The sequence below is a fragment of the Mustela nivalis genome (assembly GCF_964662115.1).
Source record: "Mustela nivalis genome assembly, chromosome: 5".
Classification (NCBI taxonomy): domain Eukaryota; kingdom Metazoa; phylum Chordata; class Mammalia; order Carnivora; family Mustelidae; genus Mustela; species Mustela nivalis.
Genome location: NC_139024.1, coordinates 52,799,930 through 52,822,394, shown reverse-complemented (window position 1 = coordinate 52,822,394; position 22,465 = coordinate 52,799,930). Strand labels below are relative to the sequence as shown.

The following is a 22,465-nucleotide window of genomic DNA, read 5'->3' as shown; positions in this document are numbered from 1 at the left end:
GTTTCAGGCCTCTCAGGAATTAGTCACCTGGAGCTCTGGTTAAGCACAGATTTCCCAGCCCAGCCTCAGAGTCTGACTCAGAGGGTCTGAGTGAGGGATGGGTCTGGGCATCCATGCGTAGCAGGCACACCCAGATGGCACACTGATGACACCAGAGGAAATGTGAGTGAAGTGGTTAAGAGTGGAGTCTGGCGTCCAACAGAGCTGGACTGGCCAGGTTCACCATGTGCCACCTATGTGACCTTGCTCGAGTCACGTAACCTACTTAAGCCTCAGTTTCTTCATCTGTGATATGAAGTAATAATGGCACCTACTTTATAAGGATCAAACGAGATAGCTATGTAAAAAGAGCTTAAAATAGGGCTTACATAGAATTCTAGACATATATCAAAAGATCTTGAGATATAGTAAACACTTAAGTACATCCATTATCTCCCTTGATTAGTTCTCATCTCAGCTGAGTCACCCAGCTTTTATAGACAGGGAAATGAAATCTCAATATGACTGTCACTCACTGAGACAGTGACAGAGTTGAGACCTCCAGGTGTAAAACCAGTTATAAGCGGTCCCATCACTCTCCTTGAAAAAGCTGTAAGCTGGACAGCTGGCAAAGAAGGCCACCAGTCCTTTGTGGTTTATTTCAAAGAGAAGTTAAGCAGTGCTCACTGCCACATGGTTACGTGATCTTCAGGCCCAGCTATGCTAAGAGAACATCAAACAGGGGTCACTTCTGTGAGACCTAAAACACTACCTGAGGAGCACGCAGAGAGAAAGCTGAAGATGACAAGATAATTTCAGTCTGGAGTGGGACACTGATCCTTGGGAACAAAAGGGTGCTGCCAATGTCTGAGAACAGCAGAGATTCAGATGAGTGGGATTTAAAATGAGACAAGAACTGCGGTTTGAGACTGCAGGGTCGAATTGAACCCCTGTTGTCTTTCACATCCCATATCCAATCCATCAGGAAATCCTATTGGCTCTACTTTAAAGATTTTATTTATTTGACAGAGATCACAAGTATGCAGACAGGCAGGCGGTGGGGAGGGAGGGGGTGGAAGGCAGGTGCGACCAGAGAGCCTGATGTGGGGCTCGATCCCAGGAACCTGAGATCATGACCTGAGCCGAAGGCAGAGGCTTAACCCACTGAGCCACTCAGGTGCCCCTGTTGGCCCTACTTTAAAAACACATCCAGGGGCACCTGGGTGGCTCAGTTAGCCGGGCATCAGACTCTTGATTTTTGGCTCAGGTCATGATCTCAGGCTCCTGAGACCAAGCACCCCAGTGGGCTCTGTGCTCAGTGCAGAGTCTGCTTGGGGTTCTCTCCCTCTACTTTTGCTGAACCCCCAATTACATGCTCTCTCTAATAATAAAATAAATTCTTTTTTTAAAAATCCAGAATAATAATAATAATAATAAAAAAACGAATTTAACCACTTCTGATTACGTCCACTGTCACTGTCACCATCCTGCTCTGAGCCCATTCTGGTCTGAGCCCACCCTGTCTCTAGCCTGAGTCATTGCAGTAGTTGAGATATGCACTCCAGCGGGATTGGGGCCCAGCATCCCTTTCTTCTGGAAACTTCTCCTCCCATCTCTATACACATGACTGTAAGGTAAGTGTCAGTTGTGACTTCTCTCTGTGGCTGCAGGAGTGTGAGGCTGAACCAAGGGGAGCCAATGACTACAAGGGGCAAGCGATGGTAAGGTTGGTGCAGGTATTGGACTCTCACTCTCTCGGGCTCTGGCTCAGAATCAGGGAGGCCTTGCTGGGTGCAGCAATGTAACAGGTGAGACCACTACTTATTGCTTCTTGGGACATATGGGTACATGGGCTGATGATGACCATACTGAGCCCTGCAGCCTCCAGTAAATTGCTGCAAGGGAGAGAAGCTGTCCCAGCTGGTCTGCCCAAGTGCTGAGAAGACCTAAGTCAGCAGAAAGCCAACAGACGAGGGCTTTGCTGCCTGGGTACATGAGAGGAGAGGGTAGACTGTAGAATTGAACAGAATGACATTTGTAAGGTCAGGGCGACCCTGAGTGGGGCCGTACGGGTGAGCTGGAGGTGAAGCGAATGGAGATTTAAAGACACCAGGGAGACCCTGAAGCAAGAGATCCAGATGGGCCATCTTCGTGGGCCCTTTCATTATCCAGGCCTGTGCCCGAGCCCCTTGGATGTCAACATTTAACACACTAGGATTAAACTGAAAATCTGAGGACCTGGAGGTTGTTTGGGAACCCTCTTTTCAATGCTGGGGCTGGAAGGACAGAGCATCCCCTGTCAAAGAGGCCAAGGATCACCTGGACTTTGGATGTCTCTCTCTGCCTTCCTAGGCACCTCCTTTCTGATGTGGGAAACACTGGTCCAGATCCAGACCATGGAGATAACCTTCAAAGTCCTGGGTGAGCTTATGTTTAGATCTATTCAGATTAATATCCCCTCCTCGACCCTCATTACTCATTTAGCTAACAAAGGGTGTCTTTCCTTGAAATCACATATTTAGAATATTTAGAACAGTGAGATGGATATTTTCCCTCCAAGCCCCCAGGTAATCCTTCCAGATATCTTCTCATATTTATATGATATTGGGAAGGATTTAAAGTATTTTACAAACATTTTCTAAGTGTTAGGGTAAAAAATACATATAGGAGAAAGAGAATAAGACAACCGTTCTCCTTGTTTGAACCGAGAGCAGGATAATATTCCCTGAGAACATGAGCCGATGTTCTTGACACCTGGCCATAAAGCAGAATTTCCACAGACAAAAGATTAGTACTGCTTCTTTCTTGTTTCTTCTCCTACTGCCCTTCTCTCCTTCCTAAACTAGGGAAGATTAATATTGGTATCTTGGTTTGGCAAAATGTGGGTAGAGTAGGTAAAGTGTACATAAGATCTCTCTGTATTATTTATTTTTCTTTATTTTAGTGAGAGAGAGAGAGCAGGAGCAGGGGGAAGGACAGAGGGTGAGAGAGAATCTCAGCAGACCTTGCTGAGTGCGGAGCCTGCCTCAGGACTTGACCTCACAACCCTGAGATCATGACCGAAATCAAAACCAAGAGTAGAAAGCTCAACTAACTGAGCCACCCAGGTGCCCCCTTTTCCTTTTTTTTAAGTAATCCTATACCCAACATGGGGCTCGAACTTAGAACCCCAAGATCAAGTGTTCCTGTTCTACCAGCCAGGCACTTATATCTTAGAAATAATATTATTTAATAATATAATATAAATCTATATGTAGGTAAAATTTATAAATTATAAATGCATAATTATGAATCATATTTAATATAATATATAATATAGTATATAATATATAAGTATATAACAATATAATAAAAATATCAATTATAAATAAATTTATGAACATATAAATTAATATATAAATATAAATAATATAAATTTCTCTGTGTTATTACTTAAAAAGTAAAAGTATGTTATGTTACTATACAGGCCACTGGGCAAATGGCCAACTGTCCACTGGGCAAAGCCAACCCTGATTCTCATTTTCAATGGATTCTGATTTTATGGCACTAGGTCACCATACTCATAGGATACACATTGATTTTGAATGCTATCCGGCATGTCCAAAGTTTTTGCACTATAGAATGTGGATTTTTTCAATCTGAAAAGTTCAAGTCAATATAATTTTATAAGTCCTGTTTGTCAGAATATTAAGATTACAGAGATACATACCACAGGGCGCCCATCTGTGAAGTCTCTGACTTCCCTGAAGTGGATTGTAATCTCTCCTTCTCTGAATTCTAGGAGCACTTTATCTACATCCTTTTACAACCCTGCCCTTTCTACTTGGTGTGATAGTTATTTAGGTGTGTGTCTAATCTCCTCAACTGGTGTCAAGGGCACTAGGCCCTACAAAATTTTCCCCAGTGCCTTACACCCTTGCCCCTTGCCTTGAAGAGGGCCTCATACTTTCTTGTTTATATACAAGTGAGTAAATCTATTCTGTTTGTAGCTCAGCTGAACTATTGGTCAAAAGAGACCAGTATTTAAATCCCATGATGTTTAGAATTCATTATAATAGTGACCTCTCCTGGACTGCTCATGTTATGCTCTGTGGTAAGTTAAGTGCTTTATTTGCATTTTCCTACTTTGACCCTTACTGAAATTCTATCAAATGGTATTTTCCTTTACAGCTGAGGAAGCTAAGGCTTAAAGAATGAAATATTTTCCCCAAGTACACCCTGCTAGGGAATTGGCAAAACTGGGTTTGAGTCCAGGTCATTTGATTCCAAATTCCATATGCACAGTGGTTCCAGATCCAACCTCCTGGTCAGCAGAGTAAGGCCTTCCAAGGTCCTTATTCCAAGAACCGTTTCTTAGAAAGAACCTAGGCACAGTTTATATACAGACTGGCCAGCTGTAATGGTCTAAGAAAAGCAGACAGTAAATCAGGTTGAAGCCCCACCTGACCGGAAGCACAGATAGACTCAGTCTCCTGTGATTCTGGAAGCCTACAGTGCTGTCGATTTATTGTCTGAGAAGTTGTATGTGTGTTTCTGAACAGGCAAAGAACTTCAAAGCTTCTACCCTTACTGGAATAGATCTTTCCTAACTCGATTTACTCAGATTTATTTTTCATAAATTATATATCTCCCACCCCCAGGGAGATTATTTTTCAACATTTCTTTATAAGTAATGTTCTTAAAGAAAAAAATGCAATTAAATATTCAAGGTCTTGAGTATTGTGTAAAAAGAATTTATACCTAAGTGAGGGGTAGGCTACGTTTAAGCTCATAGTTAACATTGAAACACAGCAGCCATAAATTATTACCCTATCTGGCATGCTTGGAGCTGTGAGTTCTAGAATTTGCTGGATTTTTCTCCCCTCTACACCCTTCATTTTTTAAGAAATCCTCAAAATCACAATAGACTATTCATTCATGTGCACCAGTTTATCTCCAGGTGTTACTTAGGAAATTTGTAGCCCTGGGAATCTTTTTTGTCCTGAAAATGCCCTGTGGGCTGCCATTACTTTTTGTCCTTTATTCAAAGCTTTGGGTGAATGGAAGGACTGAGTCCTAGGATGGGGGTGACAGTTTGAGGCAGTTCACCCTTGGTCTGGTTCTGTGGGGTGTGGTATATTTCACTTCTCTTCTCCTTCTGCTTTTGCTCTCATTCCCAGGAAACACCTAGACCTTCTGGCTTTCTCATTGTCAAAATTGTTCCTTCTTAAAGTCCTTTTGGTTGACTCTTTAGCCATTTGTGGTTTTGTTCCCTGTTAAAGTCCTTTTGTGTACCGGTGAGCGAGTGGAGGGAGTCTTTGTGGTTTGGGCTTCCTTTGGGAGAATCTCTAGAAGAACAGGACCCACGCAGCAACGTAGTCTTGCTTGGGTGTAAAACAAGGCTATCAAGAACTGTGTGAGGCACGCCTGGATGGCTCAGTTGATTAAGTGGCTGCCTTTGGCTCAGGTCATGAACCCAGCATCCTAGGATCGAGTCCCACATCAGGCTCCTTGCTTGGCGGAGAGCCTGCTTCTCCCTCTGCCTCTGCCTGCCACTCTGCCTGCCTGTGCTCGCTTGCTCTCTCTCTCTCTCTCTGGCAAATAAATAAATAAAATCTTAAAAACAAAGCAAAAAAAAACAATTGTGTGAATGGGGCGCCTGGGTGGCTCAGTGGGTTAAAGCCTCTGCCTTCGGCTCGGGTCATGATCCCAGTATACCGGGATCGAGCCCCGCATTGGGCTCTCTGTTCAGCGGGGAGCCTGTTTCCCCTTCTCTCTCTGCCTGCTTCTCTGCCTACTTGTGATCTCTGTTTAATAAATAAATAAAATCTTAAAAGAAAAAAAAAGAATTGTGTGAATACCATCAAGGGGAAAATGATCTCATAATAAATAGAATATCATGATGTTTACTGTGTGTGGCTCACAGCTCCAGGGGCCTTACCTACCTGAACCTGTTTAACCCCAATAATAATGCCTTGAGAGGAGGGCTCTTATTCTCATCTTACAAATGGCTTAAACCATCTGTCTCACAGACAGGAAGCGGTAGAGCTAGGATTCAAAAACCATAGCAAAGTAGGTGCTCTGTTACAGTTCTTACCTGTTTGCTCTCTTATATTTATGATGAATTGATGTACTTGAAGGAGGAAGGAAATAGGTTAAGTGCGATATGAAACTTTCTCAGGTACCCAATTACCACTTTTCTCTCTCTCTCTCTTTTTTTTTTCAAATTTAGAAACAGCCTTCTCTCCCTCAGCCAAAGGCCTAGAATGTCTTGGATAACTTTTAATGAAATGATTTTTATTTTGTTTTTATGAAGACAGGAAATTGTTCAATAACTGAGAAATAACAATAGGTTTTGTGTACCTAGTTTCTCCTCTGATGAGGTGCAAAGAAATTGTCAGACAACACTCAAGGGTGCTTTGAAGTATCTGTATGAGTCCAGAGCCCTGAGCAATGTTGTTCTGCCCATTGTGCTTTGAAGGATGAAACAGATTTGGGGACTAGAAGAATGCTTTTGGAAAGATTAGCTGAGCAAACAATTCCAAAGTATTATTAGAATCCTAGTAAGTATAAGCACAGTTCTAAGCTTTGGGAGAGGAAGGGGAAAAACATCAAGAAAGGAATAAAGGGAGGAAGGAGGGAGGAAGGAGAAAAGGCAGACACGGCCCTTCTGTCAGTAAAACCTCTCTTCAGCTCATCGTTCCTTCTAAAAATACTTCTGAAAATACTTCTACGGGAATCTCTCGTTATTGTTATAAATTCTCATGTGATTTACAGATTTTATGTATTTCTCTGACCTGTTATCAATGAAGATGTATAGAAAACAGAAGACAACAGATATAGTTAGTGTTTAATCTTCAAAGACCATGGTAGGTTCTCTGGAACCTATTGGTTACACAAGCAGGCTACCTTGAAAATTCTGCTCACTAAATTTTTCTAAAGTCTCTCAGTAGTTTTTTAAGTTGTCTCCTTACCATGTAAAGATTTGTTCCTTTTGTGAGCATTTTCAGAATTGACCCAAATTATATCCTGGGAAATCTGAGGAGTAAGTGACAAAATGGCTCCTATACAAGGAGACAGTGCAATGTGAAATCCAACAGTTATTTTGCACTCTCTCATCCTATGTCAAAAAAGTCAACTATTGTTTCTATTTATGTTCCTTTCCCAGAAACCTCTTCTCTAAGGCTGAATTATAAAATACCATTTTAAAAAAGATCTATTGGAGGGGAGGAGAGGGAGAGAATCTCAAGCAGATTCCCTCTGAGTGTGGAGATCCACATGGGGCTCAATCTCATGATCCTGAGATCGTGACCTGAGCCGAAGTCAAGGGTCAGAGGCTTGGGGGTGCCTGGGTGGCTCGGTTCGTTATGTGTCTGTCTGCCTTTGGCTCAGGTCATGGTCCTGGGGTCCTGGGATTGAGCCCTGCATCAGGCTCCTTACTCAGTGGGGGACCTGCTTCTTCCTCTTCCTCCACCCCTCCCCCTTGTATTCTCTCCTTCTCTCTCTCAAATAAATAAATAAAATCCTAAAAAAAGAGAGAGAGAGAGAGGCTTAACTGACTAAACTACCCAGGCACCCCTATAAGATACCATTTTTATCTATTTGGGGGTGGTTTAAAAATGAGAATAATGGGGACACCTCTTGGTTTCCAACTTGGATTTTATCCAACTTGGATTTTATCAAGAAGGATCCATGTTCCTGTTTGCTCTGGTTTTTCTCTGTGCAGGAGCAGGGGGAGGGCCAGAGCGGGGAGGGAGAGGGAGAGAATCTTGAGCAAACATTGGGTTCTCAGTGGAGAGCCTGATTGGTGAGTGCTCCTGAGGGGTGGGGACAGTCAAAGGGCATAAGAATATCAAGGGGCATAAGAACAAGCGTATCCCATGTTGGGTTTTAACTTACTTGCTTTGCTGTGCTAGCCTAGAACTGCTCTCACCCCATTCCCAACAACCTTCCAAGTGAGCCCTATTTTGCAGCTGGATAGAGAACTGCAGTAACATTCCAGTAAACTGGATCCCATTCTCAGAAAAAAACAAAAACAAAAACAAAACAACCCAAAACCCACGCCTGACTTGACAGTCCCAATTTTCCTGTCAGAAATTTGGGGCTGTAGGGACACCTGGCTGGCTCAGTTGGAAGAACACCAACTCTTGATCTCAGGGTGGTGAGCTGAAGCCCCACATTGGGTGTAGAGATCAAAAAATAACATAAACTTTAAAAGAAGAAGGAAATTTGGGGGTATAAAATCAGGCTACCCAAGTGAAAGGGATTGATGAGATGGTGGCTGAAGGATGTTAATTTCCTTTAAAAGAAAATTCTCAAAATGTTAAAACTATGACTCTCAGACAAATCTAATATGAACATGATTCAAAGATTTTATTGGGGCGCCTGGGTGGCTCAGTGGGTTAAGCCTCTGCCTTCAACTAGGGTCATGATCCCAGGGTCCTGGGATCCAGACCTGCATTGGGCTCTCTGCTCAGAAGGGAGCCTGCTCCCCGCCCTGCCCCCTCCCACCTGCCTCTCTGCCTACTTGTGATTTCTGTCAAATAAATAAATAAATAAATAAATAAATAAATAAAATCTAAAAAAATTTTTTTATTTAATTCATTAATTAAAGAGAAAACCAATAAGACATTCCATAGATTCAAAGGAGAATCTGAGGGGCGTCGGGGCGGCTCAGCGGGTTAAGCATGCGACTCTTAATTTCAGCTCAGGTCACGATCTCAGGGTCCTGGGATAGAGCCCTGTGTTGGGCTGTACACTCAGAGCAGAGTCTGCTTGTCCCTCTCCCTCTGTTCCTTCCCCCTGCTTGCTTGCTCTCTCTCTCATAAAAATAAAATTTTAAACAAACAAAAAACAAAGGAGAATTTGAAGAACAGACAGTTATAAGCAGCCAAGAATGTTTTGATGAAGTTGCTAGGAGCTGCAAAGCTGAAACAAGTATCCTGTTAGTACCTATTAGGCACTGACATGCCTGGATTAATAGATTAATACCTTCAGGGGTTAAAATGTCATGTTTGAAATCCACTTTTCCACAGGGCGGAAATCAATTGCATCTCTACATGAAAAATCTATTTGTATTTCTCAGGACAAGACTCATTTGCATTACAGTCTGTTCTCTATAATCTCTAAATGCTAACCTTGAAGGACCTGCTCCTCCACCCCCAGCATTTCCTTAAAAGCTACTCAGTAATCTCTTGCCACTTCAAAGTCTTTAACGATGTTTTATTATAATTTTAATCTACAAATGGGGATGTGCCTGCTTGGGAGGCTGGTTTGAGGATGGCAGAGGGGTCCAAAAGGCCTGGCATTGAGTGCGTAGCTTAATCAATGACAGTTTTATTATGATGAAGTCACAGTCGGACGACAGTTTACTTTGGGAGCATTCGTGAGTGTACACAGTCTGGTAGCAAATGGCTCTCTTACTGCAGATTCTGTCACTTAGATCATGGTTGTATAACTCTAGATCTATCTGCCAGCACATTATATACTTGGCTGGGGAGTTGGTCCATATTTCTGTCTTGACGGCAGAGCAGTCAGACGTAAAAGCCCATGAGAAATGCCTAATTTTGTTAGGCCTTTATAAATACCTTCAATAAATTAAATACTGAATCATCAGCATTATTTTTATTCAGCACTCATATATGCAATTCATTGTTTACAGAATAAAGCTTTTAGTAGCAAATACCCAAAGCTAGATGATAGTGGAGGCAGATTTATAGCTGCTTGAACAAATATGTCCCAGAAGGGCCAATTACCAGTCAGTGTCCATCTCAAGGGAGCTCTCTAGTGGTATGATCGATGGCTTATCTGTCTACCTTTCCTGAACAACCTTGGTTCTCAAAGATTAAATAAAGATACATTAATTTTGCAGCTGACAAAATGCATCGAAGGATAATAAATATGCTTGGATAACTCTCAATTTTCAAAATGATTTCTGTTGTAGATGAAAACCAAAAGGCTGGGATGTAAAAAGAATAAACTTAAGGTCCTGCATTCAGATTCAATGAATCAATTATATAAATACAGGATGAAGAGGCCATCAGGGCAGTAGCTCATGCAGAAAGATGAAGCAGGTTTTAGGTAATTCTGTTAATGGAAAACTCAACCTGAATCTGTTGTGTGAAGCAGCTACTAAAATAGTTTATGTAAATTAAGCTTCATTAGTAGAAGTAGAGACAATGTCTATATCATAGGAGGTCATAGTCTATCAGGAAGAACCACGGTTTACATATGGGCTTCATAAGGGTGTTAGATTTTTTTTTTTTTTTTGAGATTTTAAAAATTTATTTGAGAGAGGAAGAGAAACAGAGCACAAACAGGGGAAGGGCAGAGGGAGAGGGAGAAACAGGCTTCTTGCTGAGCGGGGAGCCCAATGGGACACTCCATCCCAGGACCCCAGGATCATGACCTGAGCCAAAGGCAGACATTTAACTGACTGAGCCACCCAGAAACCTCAACATTCTTTCTCTTTTTTAAAGATTTTATTTATTTATTTGAGAGAGAGAGAGACAGAGATAACGAGAAGACAGCATCAGTGGGGTGGAGAGGGAGAAGCAGGCTTCCACTGAGCAAGAAGCCCAATGTGGGACTCGATCTTAGAACCCTGGGATCATGACCTGAGCCAAAGGTGGATGCTTAACTGACTGAGCCACCCAAGAGCCCCTCATTTATTTTTTTTCTTCAAAAACTTAAGTGGTTGATACACAGAATAAAAGGATGTGTTGAGTACTTTTCCAAAGAGAAGATCTAGTCCAGTACACAGAAGTAATAGGAGGCACATCCTGTTAGCCTAATAATTAGAGGTGATGAAAGCTGCTATAGGATGTGATGTGAAGTAGTGAGCTTTCACCTCCGGAAATACCAGGCAGAGAGTAGACAACCACTGGAAGGGGCTCCTAGATGGATGGGGGTTGGGTAAGATGCTGATCAAAGGTCCAGGCAAGTCAAAGACTGTATGATCTTTGAGTAAATAATGGAAATAAATTAGTCTTGAAGGATCAGCAGGTTATTGCTTTTGTTCTAAAAGAATGTAAATCAGTGCTTTCCCACAGAGGGAAGACCCTGTGAAAACATGGGAAGTAGCTGACAGCCAACTGCGAGGCCTTAGAAGAAACCAGCCCTGCTGACTCTTGGATCTTGAACTTCCAGCCTCCAGAACACTGAGAACTTCCTGTTGGTGAAGCTGTCCATCCGGTGCTAGTTTGTTATGGCAGCCCCAGCTGACCGATACAGACTTTTTCCACCTCCTCCAACTGAAGTGGTTCAGCCAGGAAATACTCCTATCTAGGAAGGATCCTGATAGAGTTAATAAGAAGCCACTTGCCTCACAACTCAAGGTAACCTGTGTTGATCCCTCAATTCCATTTCTGGGTATTTCTTTAAAGAAAACAAAACTCTAATTTGAAAAGATACATGCACTCCCCCATGTTTATTGCAGCATTATTTACAATAGCCAGGATAAAGAAACAAACTAAATGTCCACTGATGGACATTCTATATATATAGAATATATATATATATTCTCAGCCATAAAAAGGAATTTTGCCATTTGTGACAACATGGATGGACCTTGAGGGTATCATGCTGAGTGAAATAACTCACACAGTGAAAAACAAAGGCTCTATGATCTCACTTAGATGTGGGATCTAAACAAAGAACTTGAGCTCATATATACAGAGAATAGATGGGTAGCTGCAAGAGGCAGGGTGTGAGGGGTGGGTGAAATTTGGTAAAGTAGGGTCAAAAGGTGCAAACTCCCAGTAATAAAATAATTAAGTCATGGGATGTAATGTACAGCATGGTGACTATAGTTAATAACACTATACTATGTATTTGAAAGTCACTGAGACTAAATCCTTTAAAAAAGTTTTCAAGCCTTCCTCAAAAAAAAAGTTCTGATCACAAGAAACATGTTACTATGTGAGGTAACAGATGTTAACTAGGCTTATTGTGGTGATCATTTCACAATATATATAGATGTCGAGTCATTATGTTGTTCTTCTAGAACTAATATAATTTTTTATAGCTAATTAAAAACAACAACAACAACAAAACCAACCCAGAAAGATTGCTGGACGTAGGCCGCCAAGGGGAGAGTGCCTCATTCTCATCGGTAGCAACTCCAGATGGGCCCACATAAGCCTGAGGAAAATCAGTGGGGAGCGCCTAAACAGGAACACTTCCTCTCACTTGCTAACTCAGTTACCTCACGCTGGCCTCATTGCTAGGTGAGGTGGTTGCTTTCTGGAGTGTGTGAAGAATTCGCTTATTCTATTGTTATTTTCCTCTTTATATTCCTTCATATTTTTAAAATTTTCTACCTGCATCTTCAGCTAAGAAAAGAAATAAAAAATTTAAAAAGTAATCTGAGTAATTAAAACAAAGCCTGAGTCTTTTCCCTTGAGGTGTTTTGCCAAAAAAGCAGCAAGAACAAGAGTAAGCTTCAAAACAAAGGATCAGAACACTGTTTACTCAGTAGGAAAGTACATTCATATAATAAACCACCTTTTCATCCACCACCCTTGCGCGTTCTCCATCTTACACCTCTTCTGCCAGCTTACAGATATTTTGGGAACAGGAGTAGAAAAACATTATGAGAGATGACCTCAGGGAAATTATTTGGAGCCGCTACAACGACATCACGAATTACCTTCATGTCCACTGATGGGTCACCCTGCAGGAGTGTCCATTCATACTGGACAATGGCATGGTCATCCGTGCTCTCACGGCCATCCAAAACTACTCCGTCTGTAGGTAGTTGCAAGATCACATCCCGCCCGGCCTTGCTAAGTGGGGGCTTATCCTTTTCTGTGAAAGAAAATCAACAGTTTACAAGAGGGATGATCCCCTATTTTATTTTTTTTTTAAGATTTTATTTATTTATTTGACAGACAGAGATCACAAGTAGGCAGAGAAGCAGGCAGAGAGAGAGGAGGAAGCAGGCTCCCTGCCGAGCAGAGAGCCCAATGCGGGGCTCAATCCCAGGACCCTGGGATCATGACCTGAGCCGAAGGCAGAGGCTTTAACCCACTGAGCCACCCAGGCGCCCCTGATCCCCTATTTTAAAAATAATTTATTTAAAGAAGTATCTTGTTGGCTAGAATAGATGTAATCCAGCGAACAACTACTAAGAGAATGTATAGCAACTAAAAGTCATTTTCTTACTGGTTTTCATCATATTCTCTTTACATAATAAACAATAAAATAGCAACATAGTAGGAATATGGACTTCAACTATAACAGGTGCAGAAGAGGCAGTGTAGAGCATCAGCTAGTGGCAGTAGCTAGAACAAGGTGGTGGGCACAAGACCCAGTACTAGGCTATCCATTCTGGAGTAGTACTTAAATTCTCTAGAGTCAAGTTTTCATTTAATTCATAAATAATTTAAGTTCAAAATTCTATTAAATGAATTTATCAAGGGGCACCTGGGTGGCTCAGTGGGTTAAAGCCTCTGCTTTTGGCTCAGGTCATGATCCCAGAGTCCTGGGATCGAGCCCCATATCGGGCTTTCTGCTCAGCAGGAGTCTGCTTCCTCCTCTCTCTGCCTACTTGTGATCTCCGTCTGTCAAATAAATAAATAAAATCTTAAAAAAAAATTTATCAAAAAAAGACTTCTGAAACACATCTTTTTTTTTTTTAAATCCACCTTTGATAGGGATTTTTTTCCGTTATCCTTAAGTTTTTAAAATACAAGTGATATAAAGTGTTCAATGTGTAGAAAATAGTTTGGAAAGTTAAGGCAAGTTCTTGGATTCATACAACATAAAACTCACTTAGAAATTTTCCAGAATATAATTTTTAATCTTGGAACATAGAAAACATTCACAGGCTCTAACAACTAATTTTTATTTATTTTTAAATTCTTTTTCCTGGGGCGCCTGGGTGGCTCAGTGGTTTGGGCTGCTGCCTTCGGCTCGGGTCATGATCTCAGGGTCCTGGGATCGAGCCCCGCATCGGGCTCTCTGCTCCGCAAGAAGCCTGCTTCCCTCTCTCTCTCTCTTTCTCTCTCTCTCTGCCTGCCTCTCTGCCTACTTGTGATCTCTGTCTGTCAAATAAATAAATAAAATCTTTAAAAAAAAATAAAATAAATTCTTTTTCCTTTTTTAAGATCTTATTTATTTATTTATTTGACACAGAGAGAGAGAGCGCGAGGGCACAAGCAGGGGGGGTGGCAGGCAGAGGGAGCGGGAGAAGCAGGCTCCCAGGGAGCAGGCGCCCCAAACAACTGATTTTTATAACAGAAGCTGGCACAGAGTTTCTGTATGATAGCAAAAGAAGTATGTATTTACCTTTGATCTGGAATGGTACTAAATAATTCAAGGCTAACCTGAAGTAGTGTTCACTAACCACTAACCTTTAACTGATCACTGCTTTAGTGCTGACGGATAGGAGAAGCTTCATACAGAAAACATATCTAAGAGCAGAGTTGTGAATATTTTATTGATTTAGGTTTATTAGTAAACTTGCCCAAATGCACTTATATCTTGAAGAAAATTAGTAATACAACTGGGGGAAAATCTATAGGTTCTTGTAATTTACCCTTTTTGGCATTCACTATTTCCTCTTTCCTCTCACGCTGAAGCTCTGCCCAGATTCTGGCCTGGATTCTTCCTTAACTTTCTCTGAATGCGTTGCGGAGACACTCCTCTCTTCCTCCAGAGCCCCAGCTGCTTCCCAAGCAAACATCTAAGGGCCAACCCAGATATCCCAGCACCCGAGGCTAGAAGCAATCCTATTTGTTTCTCACTAGGCAACAAATGTCACTGTTGACACACTACAGCTAAAATGACTTTTTTGAGATTCTAATCTGATTGGGTTATTTCTCTGCTTAAGAAAAACTCTTCAACAAATTACCATGACCTTTCAGAAGTTGTCCAGCCCTATCTTCTCATCTACTCATCCTCCCAATATCGACACAGAGGTTTTCTCTAAGGGGCTGGCAACTCTTAGAGCTATGGCTTTTCTGAATGAGAATGCTGTTGGTAGCCTCAAAAAGAGATGGCTTTTTTATTAGCCCATTTATAGGGAATAAGCACATTTGCTACTGCCAATGGTTACATTTGTCTACTGAGAAGATGAGTCCCATTTGTTGTTGGTGTTGTTTTTTTGTTTTTTGTTTTTTACTATTTTATTTATATATTTATTTGACAGAGAGAAGCACGGTGAGAGAGGTAACACAATCAGGGGGAGTCAGAGAGGAAGAAGCAGGCTTCTCACTGAGCAGGGTGCCTGAGCAGGGATCATGACCTGAGCTGAAGGCAGATGCTTAATGATAAAGCCACCCAGGCTTCCGGGTGTTGTTGCTGTTGTTGTTGTTGTTGTTGTTGTTGTTGTTTTAATTTATTTGACAGACAGAGATCACAAGTAGGCAGAGAGGCGGTCAGAGAGAGAGAGGAAGGAAAGCAGGCTCCCTGCTGAACAGAGAGCCTGACGCGGGGCTCAATCCCAGGACCCTGGGATCATGACCTGAGCCAAAAGCAGAGGCTTTAACCCACTGAGCCACTCAGGCGCCCCTGTTTTGTTTTTTTTTAAAGATTTATTTATCTGAAAGAGAGAAAGAGAGAGAGAGAGGTTGGGGAAGGGACAGAAGGAGAGGAAAGAGAGTTGTTTTGTTTTTTTTTTTAATTTTTTTTACTGTCGGAGGCAGGCCCCTGGCCAGGGCGGCCTCCACCATTAAAAGATGGCACCTGGCTAGTTGCCAGGTTAGGATTGTCTCATGAGACTAAGCTGAACGCCCAAAGAGGAAGTAAACAGCATTGGTTGCTAGCGAAGTTGTTCATTTAGGTGCACAGCCTGATTCGCTCCCTCCTGTACCCTGCTCACTGATTGGTCATGTAAGCGTATATAAGTGTGTAGACTTGCGGAAATAAGGAGAGAGAAGATGCATCCGAACTGGGGCTTCTTGTCGTCCTTGCGGGTCGAGGGCGATATTTTACTTGACAAAAAAAGATCACAAGAAGGTGGAGAGGCAGGCTGAGAGAGAGAGGAGGAGGAGGTAGGCTCCCTGCTGAGCAGAGAGCCCAATGTGGGGCTTGATCCCAGGACCCTGGGATCATGACCTGAGCTGAAGGCAGAGGCTTATTAACCCACTGAGACACCTAGGTGCCCCAAGGAAAGAGAGTCTTTAAGCAGACTGGGCACTGAGAGCGGAGCTGGATGGAGCTGAACATGGGGCATGACCCTGAGATCACGACCTGAGCTGAAATTAAGAGTTGAATGCCTAGGGGCGCCTGGGTGGCTCAGTGGGTTAAGCCTCTGCATTCAGCTCGGGTCATGATCTCAGGGTCCTGGGATTGAGCCCCGCATCGGGCTGGGGCTCTGCTCAGCAGGGAGCCTGCTTCCTGCCTCTCTCTCTGTCTGCCTCTCTACCTGCCGCTCTGCCTACTCGTGACCTTTCTCTCTGTCAAATACATAAATAAATAAAATCTTTAAAAAAAAGAAAGAGTTGAATGCCTAATTGACTGTATCACCCAGGCACCCTAAGACAAGTCCTATCTTTATAGTCATTTAAAACAATGAAGACTCATAATTCAGATTTAAATAAGCCACACAAGCAACCTTTGCCTAAAAAGAAATTTGTTTTGCCTTTTCCATCGCAGAGCAAAGAACTAGTATCTGAGGTCTTTATTCTGCTTCTCCCAGGTAAGGAAAGAGATGACAATTTCGCTACTAATAAGCCATTTTACAGAGTGTTACTGAGAACTTTCTTTTGGCTCTGGAAGTTTCATTGCTTTCCACACAATGGTTTACCACTTTATAATTCTGGAAATCATCTTATATTTTGCAGTAATACATTATAGTTAGCAACTATTTGCATGAAAATTTGTTTTAAAATACTTTTTGTAAGTAAATAAACTAAAATATACCTACACAATATAAAAAACAATGAATGCTATATATATTTTTTAAATATTTTATTTATTTATCAGAGAGAGACGGGGAGAGAGCGAGCACAGGCAGACAGAATGGCAGGCAGAGGCAGAGGGAGAAGCAGGCTCCCTGCCGAGCAAGGAGCCCGATGCGGGACTCGATCCCAGGACGCTGGGATCATGACCTGAGCCGAAGGCAGCTGCTTAACCAACTGAGCCACCCAGGCGTCCCTGAATGCTATATTTTTAAGCTCTCAAAGATGTAATCCCAAAGTCTTAAATTAGAAAAATTAGGTAAGTTCTGAAATATCCCACATAATTACACAACTAATTCATCCTGCCTCTCCTGGAAGAAGGAGTTTTAGTTGTTTACTTTTCTTTAGGTAAGCTTTAAGATATGATATATGAGCATAGCAAAACCCTCATATCTTCCACACTGTTGTAACGAAAGTAGGAGATACATTCCCTCCTCAGTTCAAGTCTGGGCAAATTATGCTGCATAATGTATTCTGAAATAAGTCAGAGCTTATCTACCCAGGAACAGGTCTTAAAAATAAACAACAATCAGAAGAGGAAAGGAGTGTGCTATCATTTAAAAATATTTGACTTGCTGGGACACCTGGCTGGCTCAGTTGGTGGGGTGTGGGACTCTTGATCTCAGGGTTGTGAGCTTGAGTACCATATTGGGTGTGGAGATTACTTAAAATCTTGAAGGGCTGCCTGGGTAAACTCAGTCAGTCAAGCAACTAACACTTGATTTTGGCTCAGGTCATGATCTCAGGGTCATGACATGAAGACCGGCATGGGGCTCTGCACAGGGCATGGAGGTTACTTGAGATTCTCTCCCTCTGCCTCTCTGCTCCCCCGTCCAACACCTGCTGTCTCAAAACAAAAACAAACAAACAAAAAATCCCCACCCAACTTAAAAAAAAAAAGCTTGGCTTGAAGATAAAGAACAAGATAAAGGTAAATTTGAATTTTCATCTTAAACTGCAATAAATCAATGTTAAGTACTATAGAAACACGGATTTCTTTTGAAAACTAAACACACTTGGTCAGAGGCAAAATAAGACTCATACCAAATTTGAAGAAGCATATCAAGTTAAGACATTTTGTACAGATAAGAATATTGCTAAGTAATCTGATTTACAACACACTGCTGTGAACATAAGCCTTAATAATAACAAGGAGGTTTGCAACCTAGATCTGAACTGTGTGGACACAAATGATATAGAGGAGGTTGAGAAATTAACAGAGACTCCTGAAGTCCGACAGAGAAGGGGGCAAGACTAAGGGAAGAGGCTTAGATACTATGTGTCAAAATCCATGTGGTTGGTTTTTGTGATTTTCTTTTTTCATTGTGTCTTCTTCCTAATTGTAACACTTCAGGAAAAGATTATTCACAACCTCAATGTGACTATCATCATTTTTGGTGTGTAGCGTTGTCTTTCTCTGTATGAGCTAATGATAATAAGTAAGAGGTGCCATTTATTGGGTGATTTCTTTGTACCAGGCTCCAGGCTAACTGCTCATGAGCCTTAACGTCACTCAACTTTCACAAATCTCTGGGGTAGGTATTATCATCTGCGTCAGACTCATGAGGAAATGAGAGGCAGAGGCTTAGTTGCCTAACATGACACAAATGATAAATTCGTCAGTTTGGATGTCAGCCCAGATCTTTCTAAATATCCCCAAAGTATATCCAGTTATAGGAAATATAAATTTTATATCCTGAATTAGCCTACTAACTTACCAATATGTTCTATTTATTGATATTTATTCACATATTCTAGTAACATTAGTAACATTAACAATAAATATTGCTACTAATAATAATAATTATATTTACTTATATATTCTAGCAACATATCTAGTTATGTTACCACATAAATTTCACAGTTGCCACTTTAATTTTTAACCTCTGTTATTGGACATATAATTTATCAATTTTTTTCACCATTATAAATAATGGCACAATAAATTTCCTGGCTCCTACTTTTTCTTTAGTATGGATCACTTTCCCATAAAAATATCCCAGAAGAACGAATGACCATTTTAATAGTGTCTGCTATGTATTTCCTACGAGACACTTGGACACGGCTCCATGACTCATGTGTGGCAAGGCCCTTTATGGCAGTTTACTTTCTCTCACAGAGCCTTCTAGTACACTGGGGATTATAATGGAACCTAGATCTTTGGATGTTGTGAGGAGAGTCAGTTCATGTGTCTAAGGACCTTATAATAATGCCCAGCACCAAAATCAGCAGCTGTGACAAACGTGGCTGATGGGTTCTGCCATAAATTTGTGCCATCTCATTCCACGTGCCCCTTCATCATTTCATGTTTTTATTCATCTCAAATGGCCCCCTGACAAATTCTCTGCAAGAGCTTTTCCAAATGATATTCATGCTCAGTTAGCCTCCAACTCTGTATACTCACAAGAGTTGGGGAAAAAAGGCAGTTCTAGAAGGAAAAACGTAGAAGTTTGAGACGCATAGAGCTTTAAGAGGTTAAGCATCTAGGCAAGGCAAACACAGGGTGTGTGGGTAGATAATCTTTGACCTAGCTGCAAATGAGGGCACCTGGGGACCTGAGCTATATCCTTCTAGTGACATGTTGCTGGGGATCTGAAGTGTGAGTATGACAGTGTTTCCCAGAATGAGGATAGAGCCCTGTGGCCACACATTTTTATCCCTAACATCTACATAATTGAATTCCCAGACAAACACCCCTTAGGGAAGGGAAGGGGAAAGAAGGAAGAGGAAAAAAAGTGACTCAGAAACTCCTACTACTAAACCTAACTTAAAAAAATTTTTTTTTTTAAATTTCCATGAGCATATTCTTCCCTTGCTTATTTTCCTTTTAATTTCCTCTAGCTTATAAGAAACCTGGTGAGGTTGGTTTCTTCCAGATGTGGAGCAAGAACAAGAGAAAGGTTTTGTTTCTTCACTGCTGGGATTTTTTTAGTCCATGTTTGAGCAAGGAGGAAGAATGTGTGTGTAATAGCCATGGGGCAGGCTCAGGGATGTTGGTGGAGGTTGGTGGAGGTTGGTGGACACTGAAAGTGTCTCTTGCTTTTGCTTCAGGAAGAAAACTTTGGGGTTCTTTCCAATGTCTGCCTCAGGGTTGATCAGTCACAGGGTGGCTTTTGATGTCTGCTCCCCTGACAAGGGTCCTGCGCTTTCTCTCAGGGGGAGCTGAGTAAGGAGATGGGCCCACCTGTGGGTATGGTTTGGACCTCCAGGTCCTAGAGACTCCAGATTTCCAAAGTGGCTGAGGCTCCCTCCACCACCCCCAATGTCGCTATATCATTCTTATGTTATCATAAATCAAACAGCAAAATGCAATCAAACACACAGCCAACCACATGTGGGCCCAATCAAGGTTTTCTTCCCTCAGTGGCTTTAATTTCCAACTACCACATTTTTTTTTTTTTTTTTTTGTGCTTCTTGTATGGGCTTTGACTATCATTCATAGCATCTGCCTGAAGTAAAACCACAGAATGAAAAAAACTTCATTAACTCTTTTAAAGAGGCGTGCCTTCAACTTTCTTATTTTCAATTAAAATCAAATCCCTTCCTAGCCTTCTTTACAAAAGGGACCATAGTTCATGGGAATCAGTTGGACCCACTTCAAAATTTCTGACACCAAGTTTCCCTTCTCATTTTTGTCTGATGAAAGCCACTGCACATGGAATCATGAGTTCTGGGAGCCAAGCTCAGAAACGGGTGTGCCACGAGCAGTCTTTATCTAATTGGATTTTGCTCCTGCGATTACTCGACACACACCACGACTTATAAAAATCTAAGCCTACTGAAAATCTGAGCCTAGCGGCCCCTGGGTGACTCAGTGGGTTGAGCCTCTGCCTTTGGCTCAGGTCATGATCTCAGGGTCCTGGGATGGAGCCCTGCCTGCATAGGGCTCTCTGCTCGGTGGGGAGCCTGCTTCCCTTCTCTCTCTCTGCCTCTCTGCCTACTTGTGATCTCTGCTTGTCAAATAAATAAATAAAATCTTTAATACAAAAAAATCTGAGCCTAAGATAAACTTTTTTTTTTTTTTTCCTTTAGAGCTTTTCTCCTCCTTTAAATCGAATTTCTGTGAATCCTCTCAGATTAGCCTCAGGCTAGAAAAATCCCAGAAGCAGGCCATGGTGCCCTCTCTGCCCAACCTTCCGGGTTTCTCAGAAACCATCTATAAAACAGGAGTCAAAGCCATTCCTCTGGATGCCCCCGAACTAAAATCCCTTGGAACGAGGTTGCTTCATCTCTAACTTGACTGTACTGCCCAAGTGGTCTCCCGGGGGCCGCCACCCAACAGGTGTCAGGACAGCAGGGCCCGGAGGTCTGGCCCGGCCTCCTCCCGCGGGGTGCTCACCCGTGCGCGGCGAGACTTCCAGGTCTTCCCGCCGGCCGTCCAGGGCGCGGCTGAGGCTGTAGCTGCTGTACCCGCGGTGCAGCGCGAACTTGCACACGCTGCGTCCGCGGACGGTGCAGTTGAAGAGGTAGCAGCCGAGCGCGGCGGGGGCGGCGGCGGGGGCCGCGGGCCGCCGGGGCAGCTCCACCACCGCCACCGAGCAGCGCGGCTCGGAGCAGCAGGCCGCCACGCACTGCCGCCAGTCACGCACAGCAGCCGGCGCGCTCAGGAAGCTGGCGCCCGCGGCCAGGGAGTCCTTGGTGCGGATGATGGCGTCCGGCATGGCGCTGTAGCCGCCGCCGCCCGGGCCCGGGCAGCCCTCCTCGGGGGACCCGCCGCCCGCGCGCAGCTCCAGCTCCAGCTCCTCCTGTGGCCGCTCCTGCTGCAGCTGCCGGCGGAACTCCTCCAGCAGCTGCTCCACTCCCGAGAGCTGCGCGTGCAGCTCGGACAGCGGCGCGGACGGCGGGCCGGACGCGCGGACGCTCGGCAGCCACAAGCAGAGCAGCAGCAGCCCGCGTAGCGCCAGGTGCCGCGGCGGCCGCCCGCGCCCCACGCCCGCGCTCTCCGGGGCGGCGAAGGCCATGGCGGCCGGCGCTGAGGCAGCGGGCCTAGGAGGGGCCGCAGAGCGCGAGGAAGGCGGGCGAACGCCGGACCCTGTGCCCGTCTGGTGTGGCCGCGGCGGCCGCTAGGCCCGGTGCCTCACAGCGCGGCCTTCTCGGGGCCCGGCTGTGCCCCCGAGGCCGCGGGCGCGCGGTCGCCGGCGGGAACCGCAGCGACGGGAGGCATAGCCGGCTCCGCCTGGCACCGCCGCTCGTACTTTGGGGAAGCTTCCGGGAACGCCTGCGCCTCTCAGCCAGGACCCGGGCGCGCTCTGAGGCGGCCAGAGGGCCTCGGCGCGGATCAGCACCGGGACTGTGAACAGTGGCCGCGGCGGGGGCGGAGGCGCGCCAAGCCCCGCCCAGCTCACCTTCCCCCGCCCCCATTCGGCCCCGCCCCCCGCCTCCCACCAGCCCCGCCCCTCCCGCCTGCGGCTCGGCTCTCGGCTCACGTTGACCCAATCTGCACACCCGCCTCTGCAGGCTCCTCCAAGCCGGGAGGGCGCGCGAGGGAGACCTCTTGGGTGGGTTTCTAGCGGTGCTGTACTGAGAATGCATGGGCGACAGTGGCCCTCCGAGTCTTGGCGGGGGATTGTGCCTAAGCCCACTCGGCTTTATTGACACGCGAG

At 43.9% G+C, this 22,465-nt stretch overlaps 1 protein-coding gene across 3 annotated transcripts in view; it reads right to left on the bottom strand.

Moving 5' to 3' along the window:
• LRP11 (LDL receptor related protein 11) overlaps positions 1-22,199 on the bottom strand; it is a 46,879-nt gene extending 24,680 nt beyond the window's left edge. For 2 of the 3 annotated variants that reach the window (XM_082730285.1, XM_082730287.1), the window contains exons 1-2: positions 21,202-22,199; positions 12,608-12,765 (exon numbers count right to left, since the gene is read on the bottom strand). In XM_082730285.1, coding sequence (XP_082586411.1) covers positions 12,608-12,765; positions 21,202-21,823 — 780 coding nt within the window. In that variant the 5' untranslated portion in view covers positions 21,824-22,199. The remainder of the gene's footprint in view (positions 1-12,607; positions 12,766-21,201) is intronic. The other variant, XM_082730286.1, reaches the window with a different exon arrangement.
• Positions 22,200-22,465: the final 266 nt, after the last annotated feature.